The 12,362-nt window shown below is 40.6% G+C and overlaps 1 protein-coding gene across 1 annotated transcript in view; it reads right to left on the reverse strand.

Moving 5' to 3' along the window:
- The window catches only part of ATP2A3 (ATPase sarcoplasmic/endoplasmic reticulum Ca2+ transporting 3), a 175,316-nt gene that overhangs the window by 49,032 nt on the left and 113,922 nt on the right, over positions 1 to 12,362 (reverse strand). Inside the window, exon 9 of the mRNA XM_018553372.1 lies at positions 1,609 to 1,697. Coding sequence (XP_018408874.1) covers positions 1,609 to 1,697 — 89 coding nt within the window. The remainder of the gene's footprint in view (positions 1 to 1,608; positions 1,698 to 12,362) is intronic.

The raw sequence follows: 12,362 nt of genomic DNA on the forward strand, positions 1-12,362 counted from the left end.
GCCGGCTGGACGTGCAGGCAACCTCGCTGCTCCCCCACCATCACCAGAAGAAGAAGAGGTCAAAGCAACTGTAAGTCCCTGTACTTTCTTTGTGACCTCTGCACTGTGTTACATACTGACCGCTGATCTCTGCACTGCGCGTCACATTGCTGACCTCTGCACTGCGCGTCACATTGCTGACCTCTGCACTGCACCACTGACTTCTGTACTGTGCATTGTTACTGATCTTTATACTTTGCGTCACACCACTGACCTGGCGGAGTTAAGGCCGGGGCAGGGTAGGGGTTAGGTGGGGCAACTGGTGGCGACTTTTCAGGCCTGGCTAGTAGCTTAGGAGTTGAAATTTTTAGCCCTGACCTAAAAGACACCAGCAAAAAACTAAGGCTTGCTGGGAGTGGGAGGGTTAATATGGGGGCTATCCTAACAAATCTGTTTGCCAGTGTCAAATCACCTGAAGGTAGTTGCATATATCCCAGTAGCCCAAGACTAAGTATACTGTACTATTAAACATTAGTTATAATGTAAAAATATCAATTTGGGATTGAATTTTTTTTAAAACATATTTCATTAGTGATTCATTTATTCTAAAAATAATTACTTTTCAAAGTTATTATATACATCAGGCAGTATAAGTGGAAAGATACAATGGAAAATGTGCTGCAGACAACTCAAACAAGTTGCCTGGCACTTACATTATCAAAACACAGCTCATTACACAAAAATGGGTTATAAATATTTGAGCTGCCACTTTGTAAATTTGGTTTGGAACAGGGATCCATTGCACAACATGGGTGATTACCAGAGTATTCTACACTGACTAATATAATTCAGTGTAGAATACTTGCTTGAGAAGAGTATTGAAAGTCCTAAATATTTCTACTCTCGCCAGCCATTAAGATACGAGCAGAAATGCTAAAGATTTGTTTGTTTCCTATAATGTAACTAAACATCTGTCTACAGGAAGGGTGCAGAAAAAGTTAAATTGACTGCCAAATATGGTTTTATTACTGAAAAATTGCAGCAAAAATATTATTGGTGCAACTTTTGTTATCTCTACTCTATAACCTAGTCATATCTACTGGTATTAGGTTAAACAGGAAGTCTGAAATTGTCAGGATAATTTAATTTGTTAACAGACTGTGTTGCAGGCCACCACTTATTTTAGGAAAGAGTGAAGTGAAGTGAGTGAAATACCCAAAAGTCTTTAAATGTTCTGGAACTTCCTCTCATTAGATGAACTGCAATTTGGATGGGTGGTGAAATATTTAATCGGTAAAATCCAGATGTTTGTTTTACTACCACCAGAAACGCTTCATAGACATAATCCAGGCACTTTTAAAGAGTTGGCATGAGCTAGTTCATATATACTGTACACATCAAAATGGCAAATTTGTAATTTAACAAAATTGTCTGCCTCAGACAATACCATATTCATAAAGCTTACAGCAGTCTAGATTTACTCTGCCTTTGGGCCCAAAAACAGTAGTAAATTAGTTTCTGCCACTACATAAATGCTATTGCTCAGTCTTCTTACATTGGTCTAATAGTGCCTGCTAACAAGAAGGTAGAATGCTAAATTCTATATTTAAAATGTCACAAAGTACTCACATTTGACCTTCTGGGGCATAGGTAGAGCCAGTGATGCCGAATTCATGAAGACTGCAATTTGTTCCTTCAATCTTCTCAACTACAAACATCTTAAAAGAAGCAGAAGAATAGAATATTTAGGTCACATATTACACAATCCATGTACACTCGTCTTACAATTCAAAAATGTCCAAACAAGGTAATACAGCTTGTATTACGTTAAAACACTGGCACTGAACCACCACTGAACCAGTTTTCTGCTTTTTGTTCTACATGACTGCCTCTGGATCTCTAAAATGGACTTCTTGAACACTGCAACTGAAGAGTTGTTTAACCTTGGCATAATAACCCATCATCTCCTGAGCAACACAAGTTAAATTAAGCATCTTAACACCTTGCTGTTATAGTCTATTTATCCTAAAGGAAAATTTGTCACCCATTAAAAGGTGATAGTAATAATAAAAGAAATACTATAACAGCCATGAAACTTATCACTGCATCAAGTAGACCTGAAGGATTTCCAATTTAAAAATTGTACTGACTGCACTCATATCACAGTTCTCGTAGTAGCTCTTACTACAGCTGGTATTACTCCGCATCACTAATTATATCCTCTACCTGGTCAACGGGATCCAACTAAAATCTGTAAGAATAATTGATCTTTGTACTTGCTGCAGATACAGCACGAATCAAATAAGAGAGGATCAAATAAATAAAACATGTATGTCATTTCATTAGGTATCCCTAGACAAATACTGATCAAAGTCACTGGAGGGGAAACTGAGCTTCACAGATGCAGTCTCTGTTTCTTGTTTTCTAAGTTTCTTGTTAATGTTTTATTAGTCCTATTTAATTAAAGAAGAACTCTAAGCAATAGCATTACCTAAGGGAGTCAAAGTTGTGACCTACTGGAATAGCTACAAGCGTCTTCTATAAACATCTTGCATGAGAACAGTTCAACACCTCCACTCCATAAAACTGTTGTACATATCTGTCTGATGGCCAACAGCAAGACAACATGAGCAATAAAGTTCTCTTGCCTTGTTCACCTACTTATCTGCAACAAAGAAGCACCAGCACAATGGTAAGGTAATCCCAAGTACTCTCCCCTACTGGAAACATTCTCCTCATTGTAGACTGCCAGAACTGCGCAATGTCCTTTGTTCCTCCACTTTCAAGGAATATAGCAACTGTGGGATTATAATGATTATTAGAGCTGACCTGTGACAGCTTCTTTGTCACAGGTCGGCTCTATGAGGATGAGTGAAAAATCACTCACCTCATAGTTCTCCTGTAGGCATTAAAGAAAAAAAAAAAAAAAGTTATGCTGACTCGATCCTCAGACATCATCATCAAGTAAATTACGGATAAATCCAAGTTCCTATGTATGAAAAAGATGTCTAAAAAACGGCAGTAGATGCTAAATTTGGAGTATGTCAAATACCAATCTCACACTACAATTATCTGCAGAGTGAAATGATCAGAAGAACCTCCATGAAAATGCTGGGCAGCCAATATATTGCATAGCACTTCAAAATTTCAAAAAGTTCCAGTGCCTTAAGAAATTGAAAGACCAAACTCTTGTGGAGTTATTCCAATGCCAAATATCCTTAGGAGAACAAGTATGTATACCTTGGTATAATCTTGCAGTACTGAAGTTGCTGGAGGAAATTAGAGTGACGTTTAAAGGGCACTGGTCATGATATAAATAGGACGGTGGCGACTGCTGACTGGTTTCAGAAGGTGCATGAACTGGGTTTTTCATTCTTTCCCATGTTTTTAACAGTTCTAAAAACATGTTGTGTATGATAGGTTTCCTGTACGGATGCACCCATACCAGCAGCGGTGCAGATACTAGGCATTTTCACAAGTACTCGTACCAAAAACTGTTAAAAGGAGCTTTACATTTTCAAGTTGAAGCAGCCGCCTTAGATCCTGCACTCGCTGGGGACCTCGCGGCAGCCTTCTTGGCAGCCTTCTTCTGCGGCACCAGTCTACTGATTATATAGCAATGCAGAATACAATGTATTGCTGGGATTTGTAGTCCTCTATAGCCGGTGGTATTCTACATTGCCATATAAAAGGTATTGCCAAGATTTGTAGTCCCTCTACAACTTAGAGTCAGTGTCAGAAGTACCCAGGTCTCAGCGGTCACAGCTGCGACCGGGCCCTGGCGTGCCACCACTGTCCTAAAACCATTAGTCTGTATTGTTTTAGAAAAACTGTCACATGACACTAAAAATTGGTATTGGCGAATACTTGAGGAAAAGTATCGGTACTCGGTCTAGAAAAAATGGCATTGGTGCATCCCTATTTTCCTGACACTGGATATGCTCAGGCTTCTTTCAGGTAAGTGACTCATGAACAAGCAAAGAAAACATCAGGAGCTAAGCATATAAGTCTACATTTCTATCTTAACAGGCTTCTTTTAAAAATCACCACACAGGGAGTGTTTTGGGGATAATATGTTGTCAGTTTGATTCACAAATTAAAAACTCAGTTTTAAATTGAGGAAAAACAACTTTAAATACTGTATACTTGTTAACCACCAATACAAAATATCTGTCTTCAAAACCTACTCACTTTTTAATAAAGGCTTTTAAAAATGATTAAAATTTTAAAAAAGTAAACTCGTTCCCTGTACGCAACTGAAGTGGGGGGAAAAAGAATGCCATAAGTTATGACATTTAGCAACAGAGTTCTGAGCTTATCCTTTAACCCCTTCGTGACTGACGACGTACAGTGTAAGTCGCCAGCATCGGGGCTGTTTAAACAGACTCCCGGCGACTTTTGCCGCCGGGAAGTCCATCTCTGGGCAGAGGAAACATCTCACACTGTCACACATTCTGTAGTTTTGTTGTATTCTTTTAACACTTGACGTATTTCAATGTATTTCCTTTTTCACTTGTCCTCTGTATAAACTATGTGTCAGTAGCGGCCAAACCTGGTTTATGTTAAATACAATTTATAAACATGCTGTATAAAACTAGTAGTGATGAGTTGCACAACAGCACAATAACAGTGTGGGAAATATACTCAAGTTGAGACAGAAGTGGAAGTAGGAAGGTAAGGTGTATATGCTTAAGCCTCTCCCTTTCTTCAATCAGCCATACACAAGAACAATAGTTTTCATTATAATGTAATAAGCTTTACACAAACCAATGTGATAAAAACCAATCCCTACTTCATCCACCAAAGTATAGCTACAAACATGCTTTAACCAAGTAAATTACTAAACTTCTAAGGTGAGGTGAGGAATCATCTGTCTCATAAATTAGGTGAAAAGCAAAGCTTGGCCTATGATCACACAGTACTATATAAACACAGAATGAAGCGTTAGTGTAAATGAGGATTAATACAGGACCTAATTATTTTGTTGATAAAATATAGGTTTTAGGTTATATGTTAAGTTAGAGTGAATTTTTTTTGACCAAATATATATTATGCTGATTTTAGTTAATTGAAAAACAAAGTACAGACATGCCCTGGACTATTTATTAAAGGTTAAAATAAATGCGGACAATCTTTGCACTTATCAAATATTCAACTCTACCTGTGATGAGACCTTGTCTGAATGTTGCTTGCCCACACCATAGCCTGCTTTAGGGACTTTGACCCTAGGGCTTGTTCACGCCAAATGCGGTGCATTCTAGAGCGGTAGCTGCTGGAACGCACTGCAATCCCTCACAAAACTCCCCCCTGTGTTCTGGGGCAGGAGGAGGGCGTGGAGGTGCATTGAGTTCAATTGCACCGCTTCCACGCCCCCCTGCCCACAGTGCGATCAGACGCGTGGCAAAACTTTGCCTGCATTCCATTCCACTGCAAACGCAAAAAATAGAGCAAGCAGCATTTTTTGTGTTTGCAGTGGAATGGAATGCAGGCAAAGTTTTGCCACGCGTCTGATCGCACTGTGGGCAGGGGGGCGTGGAAGCGGTGCAATTGAACTCAATGCACCTCCACGCCCTCCTCCTGCCCCAGAACACAGGGGGGAGTTTTGTGAGGGATTGCGGTGCGTTGCAGCAACCGCTCCGGAACGCACCGCATTTGGTGTGAACAAGCCCTTACCTTTTGATTTGCTACTTCGTTTTAACTTGCCTCAGTGTGAGCAACCCACTGTAAGGCAAATCTGAGGACCTACGGCCTAGGAGTGTCCCTTGTAAGTCAAGACGTGCCCCCTGTAAGATAAATCTGAGGGTCACAACCTAGGAGTTGCCCTTCTGAAGAAGTCTTCTCACCTGGCATGAGTTTTTATTTTCACTGCAATTCAACAGATTTGTTTCACATTCTACACTGCACATTGCAATAGTTTGGACAACTGTAATGCCAAACTAGAGAACAAAATTGTGAAACAGTGATTTAGCAAAGACACTATACATTATTTCACATATATTAAAAGACAAATCTAAAGACAAAAATAGAGACTGGATTTTGCAATCTTTGTCCCGTTTCAGAGATTGTTAAGTGAGGGAACTTGTCTCTTCGTTGTCAACAGTACAAGAATCTGCATTGGAAGATTTCCCCACTATTTCTGTTCTGATGACCAGTCAACATTGTTTATTATACTCAGTCCTAGAAACAATGGTCACCACGATCAAGGGACACAGACAGTAAGAAAATCTGAAAGGGCTTCTAACCCTTTCCCACGCTAACCAAGTATTGCCTTTAGAAACAGTTTAATAAGCTTTTAAAGCTGAAACATCTGCGCAACGTGCATTAAGGATTATACTGTACATTACGGTCTTTAGATTGCATCCACTTTCCAATGATTAGTTTTACCTACATAGCTGAAGGTAATCCTTTTAATAGCAGTGTGGTTTTATGTGTATCTCAAGGGAACCATATGCTAAGCAAAATATGAAGGCTGTCATTATTGACCTCCTTTAAGAAATTCTAGCTGCCTGGCTTGGTAGCATGGGGCACCTGCAGGCAGAGCAATGTCATAACGATTATGCAGGGTCAGTAAGCTGCATTTTCAAATGAACCCTTTTGACTTTCTCCACATACATTTTTTCCCTAATGATTTTGTATTTATCAAAAACATTTTAAGTGACACTAAACTAGAGTTAAATCTTTAAAAAAAACATTATACATGTATCACTATTTCATAGGGCTGAAACAAGGAATCGATTTTGTCGATATTTGATTAGTTGATCTCTGCTCTGTCCCCTCAAATCCCTGCTTCTCTCAGCGTGGATCAGAAGGGACACAGACTCATGCAGCCAGTGCCCAGTGGTGAGGAGAGCTCTCCCCTAAACCTCCCCCTTGTGGCATCGGCTGTGCTCCCGCCACTCTGCAGCTTTCTCCTTTCCGATGGGAGCCCGCTGCATGCTAAGTTCTGTGTCCTCTCTAATCCCCGCTGTTCTCCCCTGCCTGTATTGGCAGGGGCAGTAAGGATTGGTGGGGACACAGGCTGCTGCAGTCGGCACGAGCGGGGAGGAGAGATCATCGGCTGAGTCAGAATGGCGAGCAGGGAGAGGGCGGAGCAGCTCAGGGAGGAAAGCGGAGGATCAGTAAATATGTGAAATATTTACAGATCCTTCCCTGTGAAGAACACAGATTAGTACTGATCTGTGTCTCCAATTATGAATGAACAGGAAGTGCTCTACATCACTTCCTGTTCATTTATGATTGAGGACACAGTATCTGTTTACTATCTCCTCGATTTATGAATGAACAGGAAGCCTCTGCACTGAGTGATTCCTGTTCATTGAGTGCTAGGGCTGCAGAAAAAGATTAAGGACCTGGTCTTCAATCTCTTTTTTTTATTTCAAAAGGGAAATATTAGGACAGTAAAAATAAGTTAAGAAATAAAGCTGCCCCCCATTATAAAAAAATAAAAAGGTGGGGGAAAAATAATTTTGGTTTTGGCCTGACAAATTCTGGTGCGGGAGGTGTGTGGGGGTGCCATTTCAAACGCACCCCCACCCCGCAGTCTGATTGCCCCCACCAGAACGTGAGGTGCCACAATGCTGTGTTCCAGTGCAGTGCAATTGCAAAAAAATGTGCATGCAGTTTTATTCTGAAGTAAACTTTATGTTTGTAACACTCCATTTTTGTATTTTTATTTTGCACAAAAGATGGTATTTAATTTGTTTTTATCCAATCCAAAAAAATCTGCCAACTAAATAGATTATAAAAATAATTGTTAGTTGCAGCCCTACTTTTTTTATTTTAATAATCCCAACGTTACGGTCCAATATACAGACTCATAGCAAAAATGTAAAAACTGCTCTGGGGATGTACAGGTGTTAGAGCTGAAATGGTTAAACATGAGGTTAGCACAACTGCCAGGCAACCAGCATTTTCAAAAGCATATGTCTGCACTGCCAGCCTACATATTTCCCTCAGCATGTTTCCTTAAAAGAATAAAATGCATTGAACTTCTATAACAGCCTAACAATTGTGCTAAATGAGCAAGACCTGTGTTTGAGGCTGGTCTTGTGCCAACAGAGTTCCCTTCATTGTTTTACACTAGAATTAGAAAATGCCCTCCGCCCTTATAAGGTAAACACTGAAGCAAGTTTATGCAGAGGCTTTTCTACTTGGAATGAAGCCAGCATCCCATAGAACAGACATTTTCACCAAAAGCACAAAAGTTTCTTATAGTTTAAAAGTAATTTCTGCTATTCTTATCTTCCTTACAAGGAATAATGTTCAATCTCATCGCTGCCGTGGGCCAAACCAGCAAGATGCAGAAAAAAAAGTATACCTTATAAAATAATAGTGGATTTTAAATATGAAGCGGCCGACTTTGCAAATACTATACAAATGTTATGGAGGGCTCTACTTAGAAGAAAAGTAATGTGTATTTCTACTAAGCCCACATTTTTAGACAATGATATGACTCGTGCAGCACTGCGAGGAGAACTAGAACATATATGCCCCATGAACATACAGAGAGAGAGAGAGAGAGAGAGAGAGAGAGAGAGAGAGAGAGAGAGATATATAAAAACAGCTTAATAATGACATAATGACATTTACATCTAGCTGAAGAGAGAGAGATTTATAAAAACAGCTTAATAATGACATAATGACATTTACATCTAGCTGATATTTGATTTTTCTTATACATTTACCCAAGTCCCTCCTCCAGCGCTGGTGCCGGTCTCTGATCTATCACAGACTCCTCATGTGCCACGGAGTCTGTCCGGCATGCGCTCCCGGCTGCGCCCATTCAGTGTCAGCGTTGCACTCCTCCGACGATATGGACTGTGCATGCACCCGCCCACACTTCCTCCTTCACAACGTTCGGAGGCCTGGACATCTGCAGCCTGAGTGAGCGGTGCCGACACAGGTAAATTAGATGGTATATGCCAACTTTGGGTTTTTTTAATGTTATGGCATACATCTATTGCTTAGAAGTAGATATATGCTAAAAAAAAAAAAAAGAAGACTTTAATGCTACTCGAACTGCACTTTGCCAATTACCTGCATCAAAGTGCTGTTAGTAAATATACCACAGAAGCAACAGCTCCGTGATGAATGATGAGTGCCAGAAATCAATATATTTAATGAACCCTGGACACACCTAAAATAATACAGCAGGTGTCTTGTCAGCTGTTGGTTGGCAATATTTCCAGAAGCGCAGAGTAAATAAAGTTTGAGTATGAGCTCTTAATAGATTTGAGGGCAGAGCAGAAATGTAATAAGTGTCCTTTTGCTTATGGCGCCACAGGCCAGCAGCTGTGAAATACAAATTTCTGCTACAGCAGGTAGTTACGCATGTATTTAAATGGTGCACCTCTCTAAAAAGGTGCCCATACACCTTACGATTATCTGAGAAAACTTTTCGTCCGATGATCGTATAGTCGTACGATTTTCGTACGGCAGCCCCATCCTGCCCCGATGATTGCAAGATTAATTTAGCCGTAATTAACGAAACGCACCTGGACGAAATGCGGTAATTGATTTGCCGTATTTTCGTTAGCGCAAGCGCAGTGTAGATCGTACAAATTTTGACGGGCGGAAACGCCAGCAACCTTACGACAATCGTACGATCTAGCAAAGTTTTCAAACATGCTTGACCGTCAAAAGTCGTACGATTGTACAGTACTGTCGGTCGGGCAATGCACACATACGATTATCGGATGAAAAGTCGATCGCATACGAAAATCGTCCGATAAATCGTAAGGTGTATGGGCGCCCTGTAGCTGTTTAAGTCACAGAAAACCATTACAAGTAAATTTACAGTTGTACATGTCAGGGCAAAATAAGTAGTCCATCCCTGCAATACATGCATATTTTACCATTTATTAATTTTTTTAAAGTAAAAAAAAAAATATAAAAAAGGACCGAAAAATAAATGTTCTGCCCAAAAAAAAAAAATTGCTTCCAAGTTATTGTTTGGGCTGACAACCCATTACCTGTTAAAATCCCAACCAACTATAGAACTCTGTATCTGCGCATGCACCGTTCAGGTAACAGGACCGTGCATAGCTATGCACAGACATGGGCACACATTGCAAACCGTGGTGCCAACTGGGCTATGTAAGGCTGAAATCTGCCTGCTTCCAGTGCAGAGAGAACTTCAGCTGTACACTGTGATCCATGACTCCGATTCTGTTCCTGACCAAGCATGCCTCACGATTCTTCTAATTGCTTCTCCTGTATGACATCAGCTTTTCTTCTGACCACTCTTCTGCCTGCTGCCTTGTACCTCACTGCCTGAACGTTACTGACCTGGCCTGGCCCTTACTCTGCCTCTGCCTGCTGATTCTGTACGGTGTTGCCTGCAACTTACCAAGGCAGCCTGATCCTGATTCCGTCTATCCAAAACTAAAAAAATACAAAGTCTGGGCTTTAGCTATATTTAGGTATATTTTAAAGTTCTGCAACTCATAGAACTTTTGTTTGGTAATGTTCTGTTAATTGGCCCATTCACACTTTGGTGCGTTGTATTAACACATGCAAGTAGTGTGTTAAGGCAGCCCAATTAAATGAATGGGCTGTCAACTCACTGCAACACACAAAAAATGGGCATGCACCATTTGTTTCTGACAGTTTGTTGTGGTGCACTGCAACACATGTATTAGAGGCGTGTTGCTTTAGTGGGTTGAGGTAGCATTGACTATAAATGGCAGCACAATCCACTAATGCATGTATGGTGCACTGCTGCGTGCTACTGCAACACACCCCAATAAACATGTGAATGGGCCCTGCCAGAACAAGACAACAGAAGGGCAACAGTGCAGTGTCAGATTCCTCGCATCACCTTTCAACATCTCGTGGAGTCACGAGGCGGCCCAACGAAATCATCTCGTGGAGTTATCTCGTGGCCAAAGTACAGATGGGGTGGTCATAATAATCTGGCCTGTGTGTGTTTGTGTGTGTATATGTGTATATATATATATATATATAAAATTGTGTTTCCCCGAAAGTAAGACAGTGTCTTATATTTTTTTTTCCCCACGAAAAAAAAAAGACACTAGGTCTTATTTTCGGGGGATGTTGCAGTGTTAGTAGTACAAGATAGTCCCGGCGGCAGACAGTACCGGGCTGGGGGAGGAGTACTTACAGGACTGGACGAGGTCCCGGAAGGCGGCATGCTGTTGCCGGTCCCGAAGTTGGCGGATGATAGGCCGCTTCCATCGGGCGTGCGTGTCAGGAGCTGCGGCCGGTCTTGACAATTTAAAATAAGACCTAGCACTATCTTCAAGGATTTCTGTAATATAAGACCTACCACCGAACTAGGTCTTATTTTCGGGGTAGGTCTTATATTACAGAAATCCCTGAAGATATCGCTAGGTCTTACTTTCGGGGAAACGCGGTATATATTTTTAGCTTGTTATTGCTAAGTAACCCCCTGGAAATGCACTGGACAGCGGCAGACCACTCCAACGCTGTCCAACGGCTCCGGTGTTCGTACAGCTGTGTTCTACATATACCCTCACGGATTACTGCCCGACCTTCATTATATAGATCTGAGGTATCCATTATTCACTTATCTTGCCATTCTGCACAGCATCATACTTTATTATGTTATTTGCCTCTTATTCTGCTTTTTATCATAATATCATTGCATTTTTGTGTTTGAATTATGGTGGGAGTATGACGACATTGTGAAGTCACAGGGTCACCACAGGCTCTGGGATAGGTTTGCGTTTACTATATGTATGTGTATATATTCATGTGTTCTCACTTGCATCTGTATCACTTGTTCTGCCTGATGAAGGGGATCCTGTGAGACCCTGAAACGTTGCACTGATTATGCTATGCTGCTTATACGCCAATAGACATATTTGATTTGCCATTGGAGTGCCGGTGTCTATATTTCTTTTCATTGCTAAGTAACCGGCATATGCTGTTGCTGTTAAATTTTGCACAGGCATCAATTTCCTGTGGTCACTAAACGATTACAGGTGAGCCCTTTGTCAGTTATAATTATACAGAGAAGGAAAGAATGAGTGATTTAAAACAAATGTAAAAAAAAAATTCTTAAAATGCAAAATTAAAACATGCATGTAACCTCTCTTCCCCAATAAATGACATATGTACTGTGAACTATGTCCCTTTATTTTGAGTATAATCTTTCATATTTAATTCATTCGAGAATCCCTAGCATGTTTGTCATGCATTAGCCACAAACAAATATTACACGGTTTACAGTGTGATGTAGATAGCCTGTTTATGTCATGAACTAACACAGAGGGTATGCATTTGTTCCATGAACCCCTGCTACAGCTATTAGGTAAATATTTAACAATTCAACAGGTCTGGAAACCCATGAATAATATCTATAATCCTGCCATTAGCGTTCACCTTTATTTATCCAGGGA

The sequence above is a fragment of the Nanorana parkeri genome, unplaced genomic scaffold (genome assembly GCF_000935625.1).
Source record: "Nanorana parkeri isolate BGI_ZX_2015 unplaced genomic scaffold, ASM93562v1 scaffold118, whole genome shotgun sequence".
NCBI lineage: Eukaryota > Metazoa > Chordata > Amphibia > Anura > Dicroglossidae > Nanorana > Nanorana parkeri.